General features: G+C 33.4%; 1 protein-coding gene and 1 long non-coding RNA gene across 4 annotated transcripts; one reads left to right on the forward strand and one right to left on the reverse strand.

Moving 5' to 3' along the window:
- Positions 1-7,291: 7,291 nt before the first annotated feature.
- LOC107876585 lies at positions 7,292-19,311 on the reverse strand. 3 transcript variants are annotated; one of them, XR_001676069.2, is made up of 8 exons: positions 18,872-19,311; positions 17,106-17,231; positions 12,346-12,593; positions 12,006-12,167; positions 11,844-11,936; positions 11,094-11,488; positions 9,185-9,243; positions 7,292-7,518 (listed from the first exon to the last, which is right to left on the reverse strand). It is a non-coding gene; the product is annotated as an uncharacterized LOC107876585 (long non-coding RNA). The 3 variants fall into 3 exon arrangements; XR_001676068.2 differs by having other exon boundaries at positions 11,101-11,488; positions 17,106-17,228; positions 18,872-19,310; XR_001676067.2 differs by having other exon boundaries at positions 17,106-17,228; positions 18,872-19,310.
- A 2,453-nt stretch (positions 19,312-21,764) lies between these two features.
- Positions 21,765-25,893, forward strand: LOC107876576. Its single transcript, XM_016723470.2, has 3 exons — positions 21,765-21,978; positions 22,663-23,944; positions 24,557-25,893. Exons 2-3 carry the CDS (start codon positions 23,927-23,929, stop codon positions 25,337-25,339), a joined length of 801 nt encoding a protein of 266 aa, XP_016578956.1. The 5' UTR covers positions 21,765-21,978; positions 22,663-23,926; the 3' UTR covers positions 25,340-25,893.
- Positions 25,894-26,666: the final 773 nt, after the last annotated feature.

Genomic DNA, 26,666 nt, shown 5'->3' on the forward strand with positions numbered 1-26,666 from the left:
TAGGCACATAGCTAATATTTTGGGTACAAGTACCCCTAGGAATCAATGGAAGAAAACTGACCAAGCTTAACTTACTTGAGCATATGACTAACATCATAATCCATAATACATTTACAGAAGCATTCCATCAAAACATGTGATAGGCATAACTTGTACATATATGGGGATTTCATGATATCATACTAGTTTGGTATTGTTCTTTCATCAAGGCATTTAATCAAACACATGGTAGGCTTAGCACATGTAGAAAACATTACAAAATAATTAATCATCATGATTCACCTCTAATTTCATCATCCTAGGGTTTATTCATAGGTTCACATGAACATATATCTATACAAATCAATTCCACATAAAATTAATCATCCAACATGGATTTGAATTCAATTGATCATTCTCAACATAAAAAACCTAACCCAACATAAAATCCATAAATAAATCCATAAACTTAAACTTAGAAAAGAGATTCTTGGGCTTCAAGGACAAAAGGAGTCCATGAATGAACACTATGCATAGTTTAGTTTGTGATTTCAGGAAGATTGACGGAGAAACTTTCTTGGAATTTGATTTTATATAAAAACCCTAGCTTGTTCTTGAGAGATTTTTGAGAGAAGAGAGTGTATTTTAGGAGAAGAGTGGTTGAATCACGTGTTAAAGGGCTTAAATAGGGCTGGGAAGTTGACCCTTTTAACCCTGGACGCGTCATTTAATTTTAGTAAAATTTTTCCAAACTGAACCCCTGGTACAATGCGGAGACATCATGTTGCCCCTTCTTTTGCGACCTGGAACTTTAGTGCGACGCGGGAGAAATTGAGCTAAGACACTGGAAAAGGATAATTCTGAATTTGGGTATAGGCTCGATGTGCCATAATTGCCGAACCCTACTGGAATTTACCAAATGCCATTTCCTCTTGTGGCATGGTGCGCCACTGACTAAAATGGCATTGTTTTATGATGGAAACTTAAAATAGTCGTAACTTCTGACTCGGTTATCGAATTTGGATGAATCTTATATCGATGGAAAGCTTATTGAATTTCCCATATTATAAAAAGTGAAAATCTTGAAAATCCCTCATGGAATAATGATCATTCAATTTAGAAGATAATAGTAGACATTCTTGAGATAAAATTTTCTAGGAAAAGTATGGGGTGTTACAATATCTCCCCCTTGAGAATATTCATCCTCGAATAAGACTGACTGAGAGGGGAGAAAAGACAATTGACGTACATAATGAACATGAATAAATGGAACATGATCTCATGACTAACATGAATGACAAGCTAAACATATACTATTGAACATGCATATCTGATGCATGTGTAATTGATCATAAATGCATGACTGAGTATTCTGATGAACTAAGTTTCTCACAATGAGAATGAATGTCTGATGTATAATTACATAACTGAACTGATACATGAGTGCATGACTGAATATGCAATAGTACTTGATACTAAGTTTATAATGGGAACATGAGTATGAAACTGTATACCAAGTTTGTGATGAACACTAAACATGAAACTGAGTAAGCTTAAAGAGAAATGTTACCTTGATCTTGATCTGAGTTGGAGAAGAAGAGGTGAGGATACTTGGTATGCATGTTTGCTTCTGCTTCCCAAGTAGCTCCCTCAATGGACTGATTTCGCCAAAGAACCTTAACTAGAGGGACTTCTTTGTTCCACAATCTACGAGTCTGATAGTCTAAGATTTTGACTGGAATCTCTTCATAAGAGAGAGTGTTTTGAACATCAATGCTCTGAATAGGGACTAAAACTGAGGGGTCACCTATGCACTTCTTTTTCAAAGATACTTGAAAGACTTGATGAACTAAGGCTATCTGAAGGCATTCGAGCTCGTAAGCTACCTTGCCAAATCGACTGAGAATCTTGAATGGACCGATGTATCGGGGACTGAGTTTCCCTTTCTTTCCGAACTGATCCACTCCCTTTATGGGAGAGATCTTTAGATAGACATTTTCTCCAAACTCAAAATCAATATCTTTTCTACGAACATCTGCATAAGACTTCTATCGGCTCTGACCAGCCCAGAGTCTTTCTCTAATCAACTGGACTTTTTCTAAAGTGTCGAATACTAATTCAGGCCCTATGACTGAAACCTCACTAACATCATACCAACCAATTAGACATCTACATCTCCTACCATAGAGAGCTTCGAATGGAGCCATTCGAATACTAGAATTATGGCTGTTATTGTATGCAAATTCAATTAAAGGCAAGTGGTCATCCCAACTTTCCTTGAAATCAATTGCACACAATCTTAGCATATCTTCTAAGGTCTGAATGGTCCTTTCTGCTTGACCATCTGTCTGAGGACGAAATGCTGTACTAAGATAAAATTGGGTACCAAGACCCTTTTGGAATGCTTTTCAAAAGTAAGAGGTGAATTGGGTACCTTTGTCTGATATAATAGACAACGGAATACCGTGCAATATAACCATCTAGTTGATATAGATCTTGGCATAATCCTCGGCCGAATAAGAGGTATAAACTAGAAGGGAATAAGCTGATTTGGTCATTCTATCTACAATGACCCAAACTGAATCGTGTTGATGATGAGTATGAGGCAAACCCATCACAAAGTCCATGTTCACAACTTCCCACTTCTAAGTAAGAATACTGAACTCCTATATGGGCCCACTAGGCTTCTGATGCTCTATCTTAACTTGCATATATTTAGAGCACTTAGCAACAAACTCTACAATATCTCTCTTCAACCAACTCCACTAATAGATCTCCCGCAAGTTGAGGTACATCTTTGTGGCCCCTGGATGAATAAAGCAAAGCACACCATGCACTTCTTCAAGAATTTTCTACCTTAAGTCATCTACACCTAAAACACAGAGACGACCCTGACAATGAAGGATACCATCTCTCTCTTGGGAGAAAACCTCTACTTTTTGATCCTGAACTGACTCTTTCAACATAACAAGGTTGGGATCTCTATCTTGCTTTTCTTTTACCTTAAAAACTAGAGATGATTCTAAACTACTCTGAACCCATATATCACCCTCATCAGTATCGACTAAGAGAATGCCTAGTATGGCAAGCTGATGGACTTCTTGAGCTAACTTTTTCTTACTGTCCTCAACATGAGAAACACTACCTATGGATAGTCTGCTGAGAGCAACAGCCACTACGTTGGCCTTTCCTGAATGATAGAGGACACTCATGTTGTATCTTTCAAGAGCTCTAACCACCTTCTCTGACGAAGATTGAGACATTTTTGAGAAAATACATACTGAAGACTCTTATGATCTGTGAACACATCTACATGAATACCATATCGATAATGCCTCCAAATCTTAAAGGTAAATACTATGTTTGCTGACTTAAGATCATGAGTAGGGTAATTCCTCTCATGGGGTTTAAGCTGTCTGGAGGCGTAGGCTATGATCTTACTATGCTGCATAAGGACACAACCCAAACCTACTTTGGATGCATCACAATATACTATGAAACCATCTGAACTATCTGAGTGAGCTAAGACTGGAGCTGAGGTAAGTCAAGTTTTCAACTCCTAAAAACTTTTCTTGCAAGGATCTGACCACTGAAACTTGACTTTCTTCTGAGTCAATCTAGACATAGGGGATGCAATAGAATAAAATCCCTCAACAAACCATCTTTAATAGCAATCCAAACCCAAGAAAATCCTGATATCTAATGGAGAGATAGGTCTGGGCCAGTTTCTTACTACTTCAGTCTTTTGAGGATCAACTCCAATGCAATCATCAAAAATGATATGACCTAGGAATGCTACCAACCTTAGCCAAAATTTGCACTTACTAAATTTGGCGAATAGCTGATTATCTCTAAGAGTCTGAAGTATTGTCCTGAGATGGTCTGCTTGATCATGCTCATTGCAGGAATAAACCCAAATATCATCTACGAAGACTATGACGAACAAGTCCAAGTAATGTTTAAACACATGGTTCATCAAGTCCATGAAAGCGGCTGGGTGCCGGTAAGACCAAATAATATAAATAGAAATTTGAAGTGACCATAGTGAGTTTAGAAAGTTATTTTCGGAATGTCACATTCCCTAACTCTGAGCTGATGATAGCCAGATCTGAGATCTATCTTAGAATAATAACTGGCACCTTAAAGTTGGTCAAATAAGTCATCGATTTAGGGAAGAAGATACTTGTTCTTGACCGTGACCTTATTGAGTTTGCGGTAGACTATATAGATTCTAAGAGAACCGTCTTTCTTGCGCACGAATAATACTGGAGAGCCCCATAGGGAAACACTGGGCCTGATAAATCCCTTATCTAAGAGATCCTTTAATTGTTCTTTCAGTTCACTAAGTTCTACTTGTGCTATTCTGTATGGAGGAATAGAGATAGGCTGAGTATTTTGAAGAAAATCAATCTTAGAATAATAACTGGCACCTTAAACTGCAAAAGGAATATTCTATCTCTGCAGTAGACTGTGGCATAGCAGGAATAAAGCCAACCCATAACGATAATGACATTAAAATCAGTCATCTCTAATTTATTTAAGTCTGCTGAAGTGACTTTCCTAAATATCATAATTGGGAAGTTCTTGTATACCTGCTGGGCCATGATGATTTTACCCATTGGGGTTGAGACTGAAAAGGGCTCTACTAGGATTTCAGGACTGATTCAGAAATCGCCTGCTATATAGGGAGTAACAAAAGACAAAGAAGCTCCTGGATCTAGTGAAGAGTAAATATGCATATGAAAGATCTGTAACATACCAGTAACTATATTAGGAGAATTTTTCTGATCTTGTCGGGATGAAGAGCATAAAGATGATTTGGGCGTTTCCCACTAGTAGCATTGGAGGTGGCACCCTGCTGATTTGGGCGACCAGATTAAGCTGAGGAGCAATTCTGTTGACCCTGAGGACCTGGCTAAGGACAGTCTCTAACTCTGTGGCCTGGCTTGCCATATCTAAAACAAATACCTCTACTAGCTCTACAAATACCCTGATGGTACTTGCCACAAGTCTGGCAAAGATGATAGGTGCGGGAACTGCCCACTTTGCCCTGGGTGTTAGATCCTGGTGCTCTATCTTTGTTACCTTTTTTGAACTTAGGAACTAGAGCACTGGGTAAAGAAGGAGCTAGAACTGATGACTTAGGACGAAATTGAGAACGGTTTCCTGTTTCTGACTTAGGCTGAGCGAAGCTAAAACTACCTTTCTTCACTCTTTTATTCTAATTCTCCCTCGTCTTAATCTTTTTCCCCTTAATCTGCTGAGCATGAGTCATAATCCTGGCTAAAGTCGTGTCACTATTTAGCATGGAAGATTTGCACTCACTAACCACAGTATCATTCACCCCTGAAATGAACTTACTCATTCTTGCCCTGCTATCTGCAACCGCATGAGGGACATATTTGGCTAATTGAGTAAACTTAAGAGAATAGTCTTTCACTGTTATATTTCCTTGCCTGAGGTTGATGAATTCTAGAACCTTAGCTTCCCTAATATCCAGGGGAAAGAATCTATCAAGGAAAACAGACTCAAACTCCTCCCACTCAACTGCCCTGCATCATCTGCCGTCTCTGACTTCCACTGCTTAGCCACATCTTGAAACTGATATGCAACTAGCTCAGCACTCTCAACAGTAGTCAGCCCCATGATGTCTGTCACCTTCTGTACCTGATCTAGGAATTCCTGAGGGTCCTCATCTGTCTTAGACCCGAGAAAGGATGGAGCATTCATTCGGGTGAAATCCCAAATCCTGGATGCAACTGAATTGGCGACTAGATTGGCTAGAACGACAAATAGTCATTTATTCTGAGCAGAAACCGAGTTAGCAAGAGTAGTGAATGTAGCTCGGAACTCTATATGAGAAACATGATCGCCCAAAGGATCTTTAGGCAGGGGGATGACTGATTTTCATTTCTTCTTTTAGGAGGCATGTTCTATATAAGAAAGAAATAAATGGATTAGACTAAGATATTGACTTGAGATTATGCTCACATCATGACATGAATACTAAAAGAGGGGAAATTGTTCCTAAAACATCATATAGCCTCTTGTACATAAATGTAGCATGCAACACACCCACTAGATGCAGCTTTCAGACTTTCTAGGACTCTATTGAACCTTAGGCTCTGATACCAAGTTTGTAGCACCCTGAATCTGGTACCTAGAATGCTATACACTGCTCATGACCCCGAAGGACCACAAGCTAACCGATGACAGATATTTGTACCTGTATACTGCATAAAATACTGAATAATGTGGAAACATGAATTAAAAGGCCATAAGGTTCACATAACTAAAGTTAAATATAACATCCAAATGGGGTATGAAATACCCAAAACAAAATTGAAAAATTGAAGTCTAAAACATGATAGTCTAGAAAGCCTCTAACTGACTGAACTATCTGAGTAAGGAGTTGATGGGACTTGTCCCCAACTAACTCCAACTAATAAACTAATTAATGAGATAATAGAGAAATAATCATGTCTGATTATTTGAGACAAATTATTTTGTCACTTATAAATCATATTTCATTGCAAAGGATTTGGCGTGGCAAAATTTTTTCCGTCAATCAATCGTCTCCAAAAGTGGGTCGCTAAAAGTTGACAAAGACTAATTAGTACTTCATCGTTGAAAAATTAAATTAGCTATATAAAAATAAAATCATGCCCAAATGTGTAACATTTATGACAAATATATTTTTCATAAAAATATAATTTTTTTGTAGTTGATGATATGCTTTTGTCACTAAAAAGTTGTCAATACCGACAAAATTTCATCGTCCCTAATTACTTAGTTCAATCAACGACGACAATAATTGTCTCTAGAGTTATATATATTTCGTGGTTGAACAAATATATTTTCGTCACTATTGATAACTTTTTGTATAAAACAAAAAATTTCGTCCTTAAATGTATGAATTAGTGACACATTTATTATTATAATTTTGTCATTAAATCTATCATTTTGTCACTAAAATAGTATTTTTTTTTATCGATGATGTAGAATCATCACTAAATTATTATGATTACCGACAATTATGATTGTCATAAAATACAAAATTAATTTGTATTAAAAAAAGAAAGATATTGAGACAAATACATTTGTCACTAAGTATAGTCAAACATATGACGAACTAGTTTATTTCGTGACGAAAATAATTGTCTTGAAAAATTCAATTTAATCGTTGCTAAATGTAATCTTTGATAATAAAATCTTTTGTCATTAATTCAGAAAAGGCTTAATTATTTCATATTGATATTATTTTTAATTATAATTGAATAAATAAAAAAATAAAATTATAAAACATGTCAGATTGATAAAATTCACCCACAATCATACAATTAAAAAAATTAAAACTGTATTGAGGTAATATCTCCTCAAAAGGCAAAGAAAAGTCAAACAAGTCCAACACAAAAGAAATCTAACTGAAATATAGTAATAAATATTACTCCTATTCTAAACTAAGGCATTATATAGAGGTTTCTTCCAAAGTACCAATAAATCTTGCAATTGGGCTTCATTCAACTCTCACTTTTACACCTGTAAAAAAGAGAAGAAAAGTAAAATAGATAATGATGCTTTCAAATTTGATAGTCAAAATGATTGTACATGCTACTGCTACTCCATGCGACAACTAGAATCCATTAAACATGTAATTACGATAAGCGAGGCCACCCAAAAATTAGATAAATGCTATCCAGTAAACACATCAAACTTTGATAACAACAATAATAACATACCCCATGTATTCCCACAAAGTGGGATTTGCAGAGGGAAAAGTGTTTATACTTCCCATAAGTTACTGATCTAAACTCTTACACGTACTATATCAATCATAATAAACCATTTCTCTAAAACTAGTATCATCACCATCGTACGGTCATTTTTTTTCATAGCAGTAATCATCTAAAGTTCATGCATAGTGTCTAGTACTAAACATAAATGGAAGAAATTATCCTTTATTATACACAAAGTTATATCTTTTAAAGTAAAATCAAGAAATACTAGTCTATTAAAAGTTTATGAAATGGTCGATCTTAATCACTCGTCTATCTAATTATAACTTGTTAGCTCATTCTACTTCACATCATCATTATTACTTATTCATTCACAATACATCTTTTTTCTAAACTATGTTCTTAAACCTGCAAGTATCATAGTGTCTTTTCTTAAAAATCATAAAAATATAGCCTAAATTTGTCAATTTTTGACTACTTTATCCTTCCGCTCACAATTTATACTTGCACTTTACTAACATATAACGTGCCATCATAAACTTCATCCCTATTTTAAGAATACTCTTTAAGTTATTTTAACCAATAATCAAATCTCTACTTACTACCACGAAATCTCCACAACAACAACAGTATATTCCCACATAGTGGGGTTTGCGGAGGATAAAATTTACGCAGCCCATACCACTACCTCTGAAGAAGTATAGAGGTTGTTTCCAATAGACCTCCGGCTCAGAACAAAGGTTAATAAACACAGTCGTAATAAAATATGCACCTTTATGGATTCCTCTTACCAATACTCCTCCAACTTTCGCTCTCTGCTCAATCACTTTCTCCCTCTTCTCTAATTTGCTTCAATACTTCCCTTCTTTTTTTTCTACTCTTCTAAATCTCTTCCTCCAAACATTCTTCTACAACTGTGTCTTTTCTTCTATCTCAATACTTTTTCCCCCAACACACGGTGACACCCTCAGATTGGAGGGAAAACATCCTCTATTATCCCCACCTCAAAAACAAACTACCTCATTCTGAAAACAAGAAACTTCACCAGGAGCTAACTTCAAAAGGAAAAAAACACCAACGATCTCCTCTATAGAAACAACACGAGACATTCACCAACACAAAACCATCCGCTCACTGAACCATCAGAGGAGATCCAAGGTTCATATATACACTATTTTTTTTCAAACTCTATTTTATTGATTGCTTAGAATTTATTGTTTAAGTTCTCAGTTACATTTCTATCTTTTTAAAAGAAACTCAAATAATAAATAAAACAGCAACAACAAAAAACTTAGTGTATTCCCACAAAGTGGGGCCTGGGGAGGGTAAGATGTACACAGTTCATACCTCTTCCTTCAAAGAAGTACAGATGTTGTTTTCGATAAACCCCTAGCTCAATATAAAGAATAGTATAGGAACCAGATATATAATCTTTCTGTCTACTAGAAAAGTAAATTTTTGTGTTATACCTTGATCTGAGGACCTCCTAATCCTCTTCTCTTTGGCTTCCTCCAATTAGTTCACCGACCTATAGAGGAATGCAAATATATTTTGTTATGTATAGGCAGACAAATTTACTCATGATATTGAAATAAAAAATTGTAAAAGGGATGCTGGAATGGCCATTGCAGGTAAGTGATATGTTATTTGTAAAAGAAATACAACTGATTCTCTTGCTCTAATTAACTTCCCTGAAATACTAAAGGCGGTGGCAGCTAGGTCAGTCTGTTATCACTCCTTAGATGCCAGTAGTAGTTACTGCACTAGTTAAAAGGGCATCCCAGTACACTAAAGCTACCGCTATGTGCGGTGTCTGGGGAACCACAAGGGTGTATCGTATGCAGCCTTACCATGCATTTCTGCCAGAGGCTGTTTCCAAGGCTTGAACCCATGACGTCTTAGTCACATGGAAGCAACTTTACTAGTTACCTGAAGGCTCCCCTTCAGTTACTGCACTAGTTAATTGCAGTAATTATTTCTTGTAGTAGGAAACTACAACAGTAGTTACTGCACTAGTTAATTGTAGTTTATAAGTCCAGAAGTAGTTACTTTTTTGGTAGTTTTGTAGTTTTTCATTCCAGTAATGCTAGGAAGTCATGTACTCATTTCTAAGGTACGTTATCTTATCAATATTTTATATTTAGACTCTTATGTTTATCGCAGGAAATCTAGGCAAAAAATATTTCAGTTTTTGAGTACTTTAACTCAAGAGGTTGTAGGTCGTGGGTCATTGAAATAAAACACCAGATTTCATCTTACAACATCCCATAACTAGATCCATATCTGGGGCCGTAATCAGTCGTACAATTCCTTTCTCTATATCCAAAATGAGGTTTAATTGGGTCAAGCAACAGTGTGTTTGATTTTGTTTGTAACCAAAAACATTACAATTCTGCAAGTACAATAATGTTTAGGTGAGATCAAGAGGTAGCAACACATACATTTGGACAATTTTTAGGAACTGCTTTTTGGAAACTTATTAGAGAAAAGGTTATTGAAAAAATATGTCTAGATGTGGATTTTGCCAAGATTTATATGTGGTCAAGAAGCTTTTTTAAAATTATGCCAAGGCTTCTTGAAAATTATGAGTTTGTCCCCAACATTATCGCTTCAGATGTATGAGATAGTCACTTCAATTTTAGAAACAAAGCTCAAATTAGTGCTACTCATCCAAAATATTTTATTGAAAAGGCTTAAAGTCATTTACCATGAGCTTTTGAACAATAACGAAGGACAAATGTTTTATTTTTCAAGAGAAAAACTACCATGTGTGTATACGTTAAGAGTCACATATCTAACTATGGCATATTCTTGGAAGGTTATTTTTACCAATATGTAGTCTGTTGCATCTCAGTTGACATGTCCAGTGTTGTATACTAATGCCATTAATCAATTATATGATTCATGTAACATGTTACCTATTTCATATGTCTATGTAGTACATTGGATCAAATTTTGTTTTTTCTGCAAATAGGGAATGAGGCCACACTAATCTAATATCTTTATAGCTGCGAGAATGATCCAACCGGATGTATTATAGTGGATTCAACGAAGCTAATCCATTAACTACTTTGCTGCTACTTTTTGGCCTTTTCACCAGTGGAGCTGAACCCTCGGAAAAAGGCATATCCAGTACAAATAAAAGCTAACTAAATTAGTTTTATCATGAAAAAAAAAGTTTCCGATTTGTAGTCTTTGTGGTTTCTATTTTCTTTTGGCTGGACCTAGTCCTTTCCAATCAATATTTGTAAAACTTCAATTTTAACAACTCTATCAGCAACAGACCCATTTAGAACATGTTGTAACATGTTGATGCACATAATTTATATTTTTAATAAAGATTAATTAAATAGAACTTATCATATAAATTTATGTTACCTCTAACCTTGATGACGATGGGCTAACAAGAAGTTGCATTTTCTTAAGCATTTCCTCTTGGCATGATGCTACAGTATTCAAATGAAAATTTAGTGCTTTGATTTGCAACTGTTGGTCTTGTATCTGTGATTTCTGACTTTTTACCATTATTTCAACTACATTTAATCGTTTCTGTAACTCATTTTGGGCACTAGCAGCTTCCAGTTTCACCTTTTTGAGGGAGTTTTCTAACTCTGCCATTTTCCTTTGTGTTGCCCTTGTAGTATTAGGTTTAGGACCATAACCAATACCTTTTATGTACCCCGACTTAGTACTTAGTACAAGATCCACAATTTCATCAATAGTTATAGAAGACTCTCCAGAAGTATTAGAGCTTTTAAATCGTTCATGTTGTTCTGCATAAAATAATAACACATTTAAAGAAGAAGACATGAAGAATATTAACCAAATAAATGCAATGGTATGTTACTAATATATTAATTTTTTACATAGTTAGTCTTAGATTCTTTAGATGACCATCCTTTTTAACTCGTGTAATGGGTATGCTTGTAGAACTCAATTCTATCAAGCTCTACACCTTCAAATTCATTTTCATCCTGTATAACAAGAAAACAATATGAAAAAGCGTTTAGAGTTATTTGACTTAAATGGGCCGCAACTTACATGCCTGTTCTTTTATATACCAAACAACAAAATATTAAATAGTACCAAAGTGTCACTAGTGAAAAGAATAAAAATGGTATAACTTACAATTTCAGCACGAGCTGCTACAAATTCTTTTGATCCCATGAAATGATTAGATTTAAGCTATGTTTGATTTCCCTTGTTTATTTCACATCGTTGCTACAAAGAAAATATAAACATCATAACTTAAATATTAATATTAATGAGAATAACATGAATATAAATTACCTTGTGCTCCGATCGTTCCACATGTCGCAAAGCTTATTCCATAGAGCGTACACTTTCAAATTTTTGTTTTAACTTGTAGCGGCATTGTCGGCTTCTATTATTCAGAATATCCTCTCAACTATTTTTCACATAATGCTCATCCAAATTAATGTCAAACCTCTCCTAAAAAATAAATAAGTATTAAAGAAACAAACAAAACAACCAAAATCCCTTTTAATTTAAAAATAAAATCATAACATCTGCTAACATTATTAGTACCTAAAAACTCCAATATTCTTAAAATCATAGATTTTTGCTTATCATGTAATCTATAAATTTTAAAAGAGTACAGAATCCTTACATGGCATCTAATTAGTGTTGCATCTTTGTCCTCTCTTGTAAGTTCCTTCCACTTGTTTGGAAGTGGAAGAAAATTTTGAGCAATTATCCCTAATTCATTGGATAGTTTGGCTGATTGAATTGGCTTAGTTGGCCTTCTTTTACCAATTGAGATTTCTATTTTTATCTTGCTTCCCATAGCCTTCTTCATTTTTTCAAGACCTTTCCCTCTAGTCTTGCCACGACCTTTCCTGAGTCTAACGAAATCATCTGATGAAAAAACATCAGTTCAAAATACCTCCTAAATCCAAAAATAGTAGATTATATACGTAGATATATTTACACATATTAATAATACACAAGATAAAAACTGAAAATCTTTAAATTTTATTTTATTTTGTTACGTCTTAACAACCAAGTCAAGAAATGCATTGATAAAACAGAGAAAATATAGGAGGGCTAATAGCATTTCTTTAAACTATTAGAAAATTGATGATCATGTAAAACAATTATCTATTACTATGTAGTATTACATTTGCTCAAATGCTTTTATCACTCTTAAAACTGTTAACTCTAGTGTTTAGATATAAATAGTCCTCATTACCATTTGTTGTAACCATTGAATACTCACTATTCTACAATTATAATAGTAAAAAATCTCTGTATTCAAGGCCATTTAGCTTGCATTGTTCTAGAGTGCTGATCTCTCTTTCAGGGCGGCCACGCAGTACCCTTATTCAGGATTTCATACTTTGATACTTTTATTATTGATCTATTAATTATTTACCATTTGATTGTTGCAATCTATTTCATTATATATTCATTATCATGTCAATTTAATCCACATGCCCTTAAACAACACTTGCAAATTCAATTGTATCTCTTTAAGGGTAAAAAAAATAGTAGATAGTTCGCTATCAATGAACTACATCTCAATTCTAAGTAGTTAGCATCGAGTATATGAATCCACTATTAGCTCTCTTTCTTTATCTAGGAATGATACCGAATATGCTCTGCTTAGCTCACTGCTCACCTAGGAAGAGTTCGATAGATAGTTTAATGGAGGCAAGAGTTAATGTGCTTGGGCTAATGGGCTTTGCTTCTTTACATATCAACAGTTAACTATCCCTAAGAACTTCAAATAACCTATTGATATTTGTTCTTCTAGTGCAACAACCAACAAAAATCTTCACATAGTATCACGCAACATCAAATAGTAATAGCATTTACTTTTCTAAATTTTCGATTCTTTTGCTAATTCATCTACTTACATTCATCAGACAGATATTTATTTATTATATGGGTGAGCTGAAGATGTGTCATGTCTTGTCTATTATCTCTCTCCTATTCTTCCTTATTTTACCTTTCTCTCTCCTCAAATCTATCCCCGTTAACTTATTGCATATCCTTACCAGGGCATTTGAACTGCAACACATATACATTCATTCTGAAATTATGTGTCGTTATCCAAACTTTGCCATTCTTTTTGTAATTAATAGTATTTGCATAAAATATGGTAAATTGATATAGCTCCGGTGATTTGAACATAATAATGAATGAAATGTGTTAAGAAATGGATCTTGGACTTAATGCAACCTCAAAAGTCATCTCATGAGTAGAAGATTATCCAAGACTATATAAGGACACAAACAACCCTCCCTCAATAAATGGGCAACAATTTAATACCCCCACAGATCCTTACTAATTTAAGTGTGGACAACATAACAAGAGGGTCCAACATTGCCATCTATGACCTAACTCAACCCCAAAAGCTAGCTTATGAGATAAGGATCTACAAAACCATATAAGGATACAAGCAGGTGATTCCTCAACCACTTTGGGACAGCTTAATAAGATGAAAGTAGTTGATGGATGGGATAATAGTGTAAACCTATTGACAATTTGAATATTTTTGTTATAGCAAACAATTTTAAACTTGCTATTTAATATTTTTTAGTTTTTGTTTTAAAGTTGTTGAAGTATAAATAGCTTGGCTAGGTGGGTTTCACTATCTAATAAAAATGTGATCAGGCCAGTTCTTTACATATCAGCAGTTAAATATTTTTAAGAATTTTGTACAACCCATTTTCTTCTAATGGAGCAACCTGCTAAAATCTATGCATAGTATCTCAAACTAATAACGTCACCTGTTTTTGCTTTTTCTAATAAGTTTTCTTAGTATTCATGACATAGATTGATACAGAACAGTAGTAGACGTTCGTAGCAACTTCCTTTAGTATAGAATTATCTTCTCAAAAACAGTTGTCCATTGAATAACATTAAGCTTAAAATAGTACAAACATGAAACATGGTCATAAATATTTAGTTACTCTATCAAGTGTTTATAGCTGGTGAAGCAACTTATTGTGAAAGATCAAGCCATTTCTTAACTTTTAAAGTATTCCATGTTTTGTGGCTATACTAGTTCAGGTTTAGTTCCTAAGTTCCATTTCTTCTTTATTTTTCCATAACACTGCACTCCTACCTTGATATTAAGCTGGAGTGGAGGTCAATAGTTAAAGTTTACTGGATTTCCAGTTTTGTTACGTTGAAGCATCCCTAAAGTTTCGAGTTGTTCAATAATGTGGTATTCAGTAAAAAAATTATGTGATTTTAGGAAGAGTAACGTCGCATCTGTTATCTGATATATATATAATACTGATAGGTCCTTATGGTATTTGGTGGATTAGGCATGGAAATAAGATATAGATTACGGTCACAAGTGTTGTATATCGTGAATGATGTTTGGATTAAAGGAGGATTCTTTGGATGCTTTAATCGTTGGTCGTGTGGAAATGTCATTCCTTTCTTAATCGTTATGTAACTTTCTCTCGTTCTATTTTCTTTTTGAACATCTCTCAAATTTTTGAATACAGATAGTATAATCAAAAGAATGTTCCCACAAACACCTCTTTTCCTCTGCATTAATGGAAATATTCGATTTCTTAAATGGATGAAAACAAGTGGAGTTGATGTAATTGGACTTGACTAAGCAGTGGATGTGGCAGATGGAAGAAAGTGTCTGGGAACCAATATCAATAAACTACAACTACCCTGCTGCATCTCATTCCAAGTGTATTGGTGTTGCTAGTAGTCTCTAGCCTAAGGGTGATTAGTATTGCCCTAAATGTTTGGTTGTAAAAAAGAAGCCCTGGTTGAATTTGACAAAATGAATTCAAGGGGCAGAGCTGTTGGCAACGGATCTATACGGCTGGCTGTACTATGGTTGCTGTGATTACCTATTGGTGCCAGATCCATGCAAAGATGAATAACTAAGTATTACCATAAAAATGATTTATCTCTAGTTATTGGGATGATGAAGTCATTAAAAATTATTTATAGAACTATTTTAAGAGCGATTCTGAAGCTTTGGAATACAAATTGTACGCTCAGGTTCAAAACGTGATCTGGATAGCCATCTGAAAACTATGTCCTCAGATTTTCCAGTTTTGATTATGTCGAAACATAAAGAGAAGGTAAATGAAAAAAAAGCAAGAAGAAAAGCTCTCATCATCTTATGATGATGTATTATATGGTGAATCAAAGACAGTTGACCCATCAATGAAGATGAGAAATATGCTGCCAGGGTCTAAAGGATCAGATCATAGACCTTAATTCTAGAATATCGAAAATGGGAAAAGTCAATTTCATATTTCAAGTTTGAAAAATGGTGGCTGCAAATAAAGAACCTTAAGGATGGTGAAGATCTGGTGGGACTCGAACATTTAGGGGAGGGCATGATTCTATCTTAGCAACTAAGCTTAGACACTTGAAAGAAAACTCAAAGAGTGGAGCAGAATAAGACAAGGGAAGCTGGAACTGAAAAATAAAGATGGAAAATGAAGGAGGACTCAATTCTGGGAAGATATTCGGGTGGGGAACGAGACCCTAAAAATCATGTTCCCTGATTTATTCAATCTGCATTTACCAAAATTGGAGAAATGAGAGACAACCAGGGATACGATCTTAGATTTAGGAGAAATCGTAATGATTGGGAGGTCAACAGAGTAACTGAATTATTCAACATTCTAGAGCGGCACAAAGATCTAAATTCAAGTGAGGATAATCTGTTGTTTTGGATACCCGACAAGTAGGAAAGGTTTATGGTTGGGTCGGCTTACAAGAAATTACAGAGAGTAGGTCAATATGTCGATGGTTGGACTTGGAAGATGATTTGGAAATCGAAGGTGCCTTTAAAGGTAGCATGCTTCACTTGTCTTCTTGCAAAATAATCTGCGTTGACTCAAGACAACCTTATGAAAAGAGGTTTGCATATATATGTTCTAGGTGTTCTCTATGTTAATGAGAGTTGGAGACAATAAACATTTCTTTCTACAATGTAGGGAGACTGCTAAATTATAGCAGATTTTCATTAATATAAGAGGCATAAGCTACACAATGCCAAGGAGTATCAAAGAAGAACTAGCTTTTTGGAATAGAGATGAAAATTAGGATATAGGAAGAGATGAAAAATTGTCCCAGCCTGCATACATTTGGTGGACTATATGGATAGAGAGGAACCAGAAATGCTTGAAAAAAAAATTTGTAATATGCAAAAACTGAAAAATGAATTGTCTGGTCCCTTTTTTTGGTCTAAACATGATCCTAAAGATGAAGAGGACTTTTCTTACCATTTTATATTACTTATGAGATCTTTTAGAATGATCTTATGTAATTTTGGTTGTAAATCTTACTGAAATGCTTCTTGTGTATTCCTTTGTTTATAATACAAATTACTATTTTCAAAAAAACAAAAATATATAGTTGAGTTGAATGTATTACCTGTATTAACAAAGGGAGTGGGTTTATTTGATTCATTCGGTGATTGAGTTTCTCGAATAGTTCCCCCAGTAATTGTAGTTTGCCTAAAGACACGTCCTCCCGGTGCCATTGATTTGCAAAATTCTGCTAAAAAAAAATATGTAATAAGTACATTCATAATAGAGCCATACGGTGCCTTAAATGAGATAAGATTTATTATGTGTAAACTAAACAATTAAACAACTAGATCTCAACCCCAAAAGAGTAAGGTCAGTTACACGAATCATGTTTACCCATTCTACTTTATTATTGAGTCCAGAATCAAGATAGTTAAAACATATCTAGGAGCAATAACAACAGTAGAAAAGCTATTATGATCAATACTTAGAACTAGTTTCCAATAAGAAATGAGCATTAATTATTTACAATAAAATTATGCATAAGTGCTATCGTTTTAACGGTCTTTTGGTTGTAGGTCAACAAGAACTTATTATTAAAACTTGCATAAGTGCTTACTGGACTTTTGGCTAGAAGACCAAAAATAGATGAGTAGAGAAGAACGAGTCAAAACCTTAACGTACACATGAGTGGTGAAAGTTTTGAACATGATGGAGGAATTCAGGATGTCGTGGCTTTAAGTTATTAGGATTTACCATATCATCTTCAGTTAAGTTTTCGGAAGTTGCCAAGTACTATACAGGAGCTGCAAAACTTGTGGAACCTATATCTGCCCCATTAGTACATTAGAGCACATATAAGTTGAAGTTGAGTCCTTTAGGCAACTTGGGATACTGAAGAACTTCGATACGTAAGTTTCTCCTTTTAGAGATCCCTTTAAGTCTAAGTTGCGCGGATTCTTCACTTTCGATGCCGCACCCGTGTCGGATTCTCCAAAAATACACTAGTTTTGGCGAATCCGACACGCACCCGTTGACATTTTTGAAGAGTTCAAGCAACATAGCTTCAAGTTAGCAAAACTACAAGAACTAGGAGTCGTTCTCTCACTGGAGTTTGACGAGATGGAAAAGATCATTACACATCTCAGACACAAAATGGGGAGACTTAGGGAAACATCCTTCTACATTTACTACAATTTTCATTCGAAAAAGGTCTAAACCTTCTGAAGAAACTGTTGATTGTGACCTTATCCAAAACAGGCTTCAAGAGGTTCAAGGCGAAAACTTCAAAGTTCAGTTCAGGAAATTTTTAGACACTACGAAGTTTTCCAAGATTAAATTGCTAATAATAGTTTTAGGTACTTGATCATAATAAGTTATGAATTTTCTGTACTCTATTTTACTTAAGTGCTTAGTCGTGTATTCTAAAAAGTGAATATACATTTATGTTGAGCTTAATCTAATCTACTATGCATAGTCATTTCAACAAATGATCTAAACTCTCTGTTTGATGATTATTCATAACATTATCGTCATCAAAGGAGAGGAAAATAAGTGATCAAATGAGGATAATACAAATACACTATTTATGGATTTTTCCTTAAAAACACTTCTTTTATTGTACCCAAACACTACAATATTACTTGGAAGCTATTTTAGTTTTGCAATACCTAAATAAATCCATCCAAACAGGCTCAAAAGTCAAACAAGGTTAGGGTATCTAAAATTGCTCAAGGATTCCTACCCTTTCTCACCCTATTACAACAAAATTACCAACACAATTGACAATACGTGCCAGACATAAATTAACAAATCATTCAATATATGATTGTTGAATACAATTATCTATCTAATTTTAGTCAAAGATAAAGTATGAGGACTAATACATACCTGGTCTTCTTGTTCAGGTTTAGAAATTTTGGCTTCACTTTGCAACGAAACTCCTTCGTTTGTTTTCTCATATATATGGTGGTTTTCCTGAAATTCTTTTGGAGCCAAAAATCAAAAAATAAATAAGCACCAAAAAGTGGGTTCTCCATTTTTCCCTCTTTCTATAATTCCCTTTGGTGCTAGTACAGGATCGAAGTAGTATTGTAGACTCGTCGTGCCTCAAATAAACCGAGAAAATTTAGGAAGTTGAGTAGTGCCCACCTAATTATAATTACACACAAATATAAAAAAAATCGATTCTAATACTAAAAATACCTAAATAGGATTCAACATCTATCAATATCAAATCTCTCAACAATTCATGAGAGATCTATGAGTACTAGCTGCAAAATATGTTGGAAATCTTTAGAAATGTTTGAAAGTCCTTTACTTTGGGTTTAAATGTTTTGGAAAGCTTTATAAGTGTATTCAGATAATTCTAGAAATTATCTTATTGTTTTACTGAAGTGCGTAAATAATTTTTTAGAATTAGAAAAGTGTATTTATATTAGACTTCAATTTTAAAAATAACTAATTTAATTTTAAACCACCAAACTACATTATTGTAATTTATTTATAATTATAATATAGTGTCATGCTCAACTTATTATAATTCGAATTTAAATTTAAGTTATAAAACTTTATGTAAAAATATATGAAAAATAAATCGTTTGGTTGGGAAAGAATTATTTTGAGATAATTAATTTCGGGATAACTCGAGATTAGTTATACCACCATGTATATGGGATAACTTATGCCATCACTATGGTTTAAATGGTGGTATAATAATTCCGGCTATTGCTGATACTTCAAATCAAACATGGAATAAAATAATACTTTATTTTATCCCGAGACTATTTATTCATATATCTCACACTACGATCCTATGGATTAGTGATTTAGTGATGTGAACCAAAAAGTACATATAACAATAACAATAATATACCGAGTATATTTCGACCAAGTGGAGTCTGGAGAGGGCAAGTGTACGTAGTCCATACTACTACCTCAAATGTGAGATATAGAGGTTGTTTTCAATAAAGCCCAGGCTCAAAATAAAACAATCTAAGATAAGATAAGGAATAGTAACAAAACAAGATACAGTAGAAATTAACCTACTCAATAATACTCAAAGCAAGATACTTCAAGTATAGACCAAAACATACAACATCCTAACTCAGACTAACCTTCTACTCTAAGGGGTCGTTTGGTAGAGTGAATAAGAATAATGCAAAATAAGTGTGCTAGTAATGCTTGTATTAGTAATGTTTGTGTTAGTTATGCTTGCATTAGTTATGCTTGTATTTTTCTTATACAGTGTTTGGTTTGATGTATTAAAAATAACATGAATTAAATAATTTCTTAAAAAAGATTTCTCTTTTACAAAAATGTCCTCCATATATATGTTTGCGTTAATCATGTTAATGAATGTATTGGATCCATAGCATTGCTAATACCATTAATATTGAGGTATTAGTAATACACACCTTAATACATAATAGAGTGTATAACTAATGCAAACATTAGTTATACACATATGCAAATGTATAACAAACAAGATATTAGTAATACTCATTAAGTGTCGATCCTTGATGTAACCCTATCAAGACATGAAAGTGCTCCGAGTCCCCTCCCCTAGGGCTATTCAAAGTTGAACCACAACTATTAACCCAACTGCAAAATTAGTTTATTGGCTTATTGGTAATGGGTTATCGGATTAATGGTTGGAGAACTGATCAAACTTTTATAATTAATGGTTTGTTAGTGCGGAGATGTATTACTCAATTTTCTTATCGGATTATCGAGCGCCATAGCATAAATCCAAATTGATTTTCAAAAATAGTAATAATCATCTGCAACCTCAATTCTACCACCCTCTCCCAAAGCTTCATAGTGTGACTTAACAACTTGATATCCCTATAATAATTACAATCCTTAATGTTACCCTTATTCTTATACAACAGAATCATCGTACTCCACCTCCAAGTTTCAGAAATCCTCGCCATCTTCAAAATTATGTTAAACAATCGAAAACCACTCCATACCTACCCATCCTGTGCACTTTCAAATGGTTACATCGACTTAATAAACATACTACAGTGTGTTCAAAAAATAAATTATTATAAAATTATAATTAATTAAGATATACAAATTTTTATTTAATTATAATTAAATATGGTTAGCTATAAATAAATATTTTTAAAGGAGAAATTATTCGTAAATTTAAGGAATCCTTCGGTAAGGTACATAAGAATTATATAAAATATGATGTATTAATGATGCTTGCTCTATTTATATTTGTTTATTATTTAGGCAGTGTTTAATTTGTTGTAAAAATAACATTAATTGCATAATTTCTAAAAAAAAATATATTTGCTGTTTTGACATTATCACTCATAATCTTTGTTAAAAATAATAAACTAAAAAAAGTTATCACAGGAAAAAGTTATATTCATGACAAAATTTATTAATTTTATTTTTTAATCCTCCGACCAAGCTCACTTATATATATTATAATCCTTCATTTTAATTTAGTTATCTTATTTTTTATATATTATATATTTAAAAATTATATAAAAATTATTGTGAATTATATATTTTACAGAAATTAATGTTAATTAATAATATTTGATTTTTGATTAAAATCATATATAAGAGACAATTCGCTATACTTATTATTCCATGTTGATATAGGTTTTGAGACAATCCGTATTTAATATTTGACATAACAATAATTTTATCAGTTAAAAAAATAATTTTATTTTTTCTTTAGGTAAACGTTACCAAAGCCAATGATAAAACAAAAATTATAAATTTTGACAAATTATGTAATCTAATCATTAATCTTAACCCATAATATTTGACACTATCAGTACAATAGAAGAGTCTACATTAAACTAGAAATAGTACCATTTTGTTAAATAATCAGATTCTAGGCAAACCCACAAAAAAAGTGTTAATGTGATTTTTCTGCTCTAAGACGGACTCATGTGTTTATTCATTAGCTTCTTAGCTGGGATATTCACAAACAAAGCTAACCCATCAAGATTCAAGAATTCCCTATTCAGGTGTCTCTAATTTCTTTTTTTTGTAATCCTAAATTTTCTCAAGATTGGTACATTTTTGTTTGGGGTTTATGATTTTACATTTAGGTGAGTTAATTTAGTTCAATTTCCTCAATTTCCTATCTTTTTGTTTATTCTAATCTTGTTCAATATTGTAACTTTTTAGTTTGGGGTTTATTATATTATATTTAGATAAGGGAGTTTTGAAATATATGGTGTAAATAAGTCACGTGAGCAGTCCAGTTTCAATTGAAAAGGATAGTTCAAGTACTAACACGAGCTAAAAAGCACAAAATTGCCATTTACGAAAATAAAAGGCAAAAATTGTGCAGCCCAAGCACCACAAAAATTTAGGAAATTTAGTGTTGTGTCACTCTAAAATGTGCTAAACCTTACAAACATGTGACTTAATATTATGCAAGAGATCTTTTGTCTAGTTTTCTATATTTGATTCTTTATATCAAAATACTAAGTTATGATCTTATAATTGATTTGTCATAAGTAGAGGTGGAAATAGGGAAGGCAGGGGTTGACAAGGTCTAAATTGAGTGGGACAAGACAAGGAAAATTCAATATGTGAAATAATGGGGCAGGGTAGGTACCGTATTTAAGCATTTTGTAAAAAATTATAAAACAAACAGTTACCGTAAAGGATTAAATTCCTATGATATTCATTTGCTTGTACAGGTGATCATGGATAAAAGTTGGATGCATGAACCAAAGTTCACTAAAAGATATATTGAGGGTGTCCAATCTTTTATATGGTTTGTTCGATCTCACTTTGATTGAAATACCAAAGTTTGATGCCCTTGCATAGATTGCTTAAATTTGTTTTTCCAAACACAAGAAGTAGTGCATGACCACTTATTTCTTGAAAGAATTATGGAAAGTTACATGCACTAGAGACACGTGGGGAACAATCACAAATGAGAGATAACAATGAAGCAATTTATAGTAAATATGAAACTGAAACCCATGATAAGGATGATGGGATTCATACTATGGAAGAAGAGGTCGCTAAAGGATCCTTTTCCAATTATTCAGAGGAGACTGGCAAAAACGTGTGTAGTAATATGAGTGAGAAAGAATCTACAACATTTGACAAATTGCTGAAAGAAGCTGAACGTAAATTATAACCGGGATGTAAGAAATTTTCAAAGCTTTCATTTCTTGTGAAGTTGCTATACTTGAAAGTATACAATCAATGGAGTAATAAATTATTTGATATGTTGCTGGAGTTGCTAAAAGAGGCATTGCCTACTGACGAGAAACTTTCTAAGTCATATTATGATGCTAAAAACATACTGCAGGGTTTGGAATTAGGATACATTTCGATCCATGCTTGCAAAAACGATTGTGTGTTGTATTGGGCTGAACATAAAGACAAACAAGAGTGTCCACATTGTGGTACTGCGAGGTGGAAAATTAACAATGAAAAGGATAAAAAGATTCCTCATAAAGTTCTATGATATTTTCCATTAAAGTGGAGATTTCAAAGGTTATTTATGTCTAGTAAAACAAGTGTGGACATGAGGTGGCATAAAGAGAAACAAATATCTTGATGAGGCAAAAATATTAAGGCATCCGGCTGATTTTGAAGCATGGAAAGAGTTTGACAAGAATCATCAATGGTTTGCACAAGAACCTCTTAATATTCGACTCGGTCTTACAACCGATGGTTTTAATCCATATGGTAACATGAGCACATCATATAGTATGTGGCCTATCATTTTTGTTCCTTATAATCTTCCTCCATGGAAATGTTTTAAGGACCTGTTTATGATGATGTCATTACTTATTCCTGGTCCCCAAGCACCGGGAAAGGATATTGATATTTATTTTCTTCCTTTGGTTGATGAGTTAAAAGATTTATAGAGTAATAGTGTCGAGACATTTAATGCATCAATCAGGGAATGCTTCAAAATGCTTGTTGTTGTTTTATGGACCATAAATGACTTCCCATCTTATGGTATGTTTTAAAATTCCCTACTTTCCTAGTTGTCTAATAATCTATACTATTTATGCATTAAACTATTTGTGTGGTATTGTAAGATGATTTGAAGGTGTCAAACTTTGTAAATATATTTTTATGTATTTGACTAATTCTCTTCATAACTTTTTTTATTGATGAGTAAGAAAGATGGAAAAGTGCGGGGTGTTTTCTTGAAATATTATTGATCTTACCCTAGTAGTGAGTCCTCAATCAAGTCCTCCTCATGACTGCTTGCTTTATTTTCTCCATTTTTGATAGCATTTCCTTCCATGTTTAAGTGTATTGTTATATAACCCTATTTATCAGTTGGATCACTAGTATCTTTCAACTACTCTCTGAAATTCTTTTTCATTTTTCATTTTTGGAAGACAACTCTTCTAATAAGAAATGAATAGGGAACGGGAAAAGTTGTGCAATTATTAATTGTATTTTTGCATGAAAAAGAGGTGTTCTTTTAGTTGATTAACAACACATGAGAAAATTGAATTTTCATTCATTGTTGTAGAGAATCTTATTTTTTGAATATGTTATGCTTATGTTTAGGTTATAAACTATTGTTGAACATATAATTATTTTTTGATAAATTAGGCAATTTATCTGGATGGAGCACTAAGGGATACATGGCATGTCCTACTTGAAATAAGGATGCATCTTCACAAAGGGTATTACATGGGGAACCATCGGTATCTTGAATCCGGTCACTTTTGGAGAAGAAGCAAGAAATTTGATGGGAAGATACAAAAAAAAATGAAGCCAAAAGAGCTCTCACGTGATGATGCATTGCAACAATTAGATTTACTCAGTACTTATAGACTAGGAAAACACTCAAATAATAAAAGAAAAAGACGTCTTCTTGAAGAGTTGAATTGGGTAAGGAGATGTATTCTATTTGAGTTGCCCTATTGGAAGAACTTGAATTTGCGACATAATTTAGATGTCATGCACATAGAAAATAATATTTGTGAGGCTATTTTTGGAATATTATTGAATATTGAGGGGAAAACTAAAGATACATATAAAGAAACACAAGATCTAAAGAATATGAACATAAGAAAAGAATTATGGTTGCAACATGATGGTTCTAATTATACAATGTTTGGTGCTTGTTATAATATGTCAAAAGAAGAGAAAAAAATGTTTTGGACATTGTTAAAGTCTGTTAAATTTCCTGATGGTTATGCTTCAAATATCTCAGGGTGTGTAGCTAGGGATGATGGTAAAATAACTAGACTCAAAAGTCATGATTATCATGTTTTGTTACATCGAGTACTGCCTATTGCTATTCGTGGATTTAAAAATAAAGATTTCTCTTCAGCATTGATTGAGTTAAGTGATATTTTTCGGCGATTATGCTGTAAGACACTGAGATGAGATGACTTGGAACAACTAGAAAGGGATATAGTTGTTATATTATGTAAGCTTGAGATGATTTTTCCTATTCCTTTTTTTGATGTTATGGTACATTTGGCTATGCATTTACCACGAGAGGCAATGTATGGTAGATCAGTACAATATCGTTGGATGTACAAAATTAAAAGGTTCTTGTGCAAGCTTAAGCATTATGTACAAAACAAGGCACGACCTAAAGGTTCTATTGCAGAAGGCTATATTATTGATGAATGTTTGACATTTTGCTCTATGTATCTTGATGACATTGAGACTAGATTTAATCATAAAGATAGAAATGATGATGGATCTAGAAACAATGATGGTCCTATTTTAGATATATTTTCAAAAAGTGTTAGACTATATAAATATGGAGATTATGATGCCATACCAAAAAAAGATTTTGACATGGCTCAGTGGTATTTGTTGAATAATTGCGAAGAAGCAGAACCTTTTCTTGAGTAAGTAGTTCTTTTATATATATTTACATATGTTGATATTTTTTATTTTAGCTGTTTCTAAATAACTTACTTTGTTACATGTAGAGAGCATAAAAAAGAGCTATTGAAGCAAGGTGTTGTGGATTTAGAAAAGAAACACAAAGAACTATTTCCTTCATGGTTCAGAAGGAAAGTAAGTGACTTTAAGATAATAATCATGTTATGTGCTTAAATTTTATCTTTTTATTCTTTACTAATTGAAAGCAATAACGTTTCCTAATAGATTATGCAGTTATTTAATAAGGAGAAGTCAAGGTCTATCATGAAAGTATATCCTTTAACTATGGGTCTTGATGTACGTGGAGCAAAACGTATTGGTTGTATTGTAAATGGTGTTAGGTACCATAATAAAAAACGCGATGAATTACGTAAAAGTCAAAATTGTGGTATAGTTCTTAGAGGCCTTCATGAAAAAGTGGAGATAGATTTTTATGGTATCATAACTGACATCCTTGAGTTAGAGCATGTTGAAGAAAGTTAAGCTTTCCTTCTCAAATGCAAGTGGTTTGATCTTTGCAAGAAAACTGGGATGTAAGAAGATAAGAATTTTACGAGCGCATGTGTTAAAAGATTTTGGTATGAACACAATACCTTTGTACTATCTACTCAAGCAAAGCAAGTATTTTATATTGATGACCCAAAACTAGGGAAAAATTGGCGAATTGTGCTCAAATTTCAAGCTAGGCACATATATGATGTGCCAGAAAAGGAAAGCTCAGATGTAGAAAATGATGAGTTGCCTATTACAAATGCTGAAGTGTATCAGGATACGTCACTTGAACGTAAATCAATTGTTAATGATACAATTGATA

Source organism: Capsicum annuum, chromosome 1, assembly GCF_002878395.1.
Source record: "Capsicum annuum cultivar UCD-10X-F1 chromosome 1, UCD10Xv1.1, whole genome shotgun sequence".
NCBI lineage: Eukaryota > Viridiplantae > Streptophyta > Magnoliopsida > Solanales > Solanaceae > Capsicum > Capsicum annuum.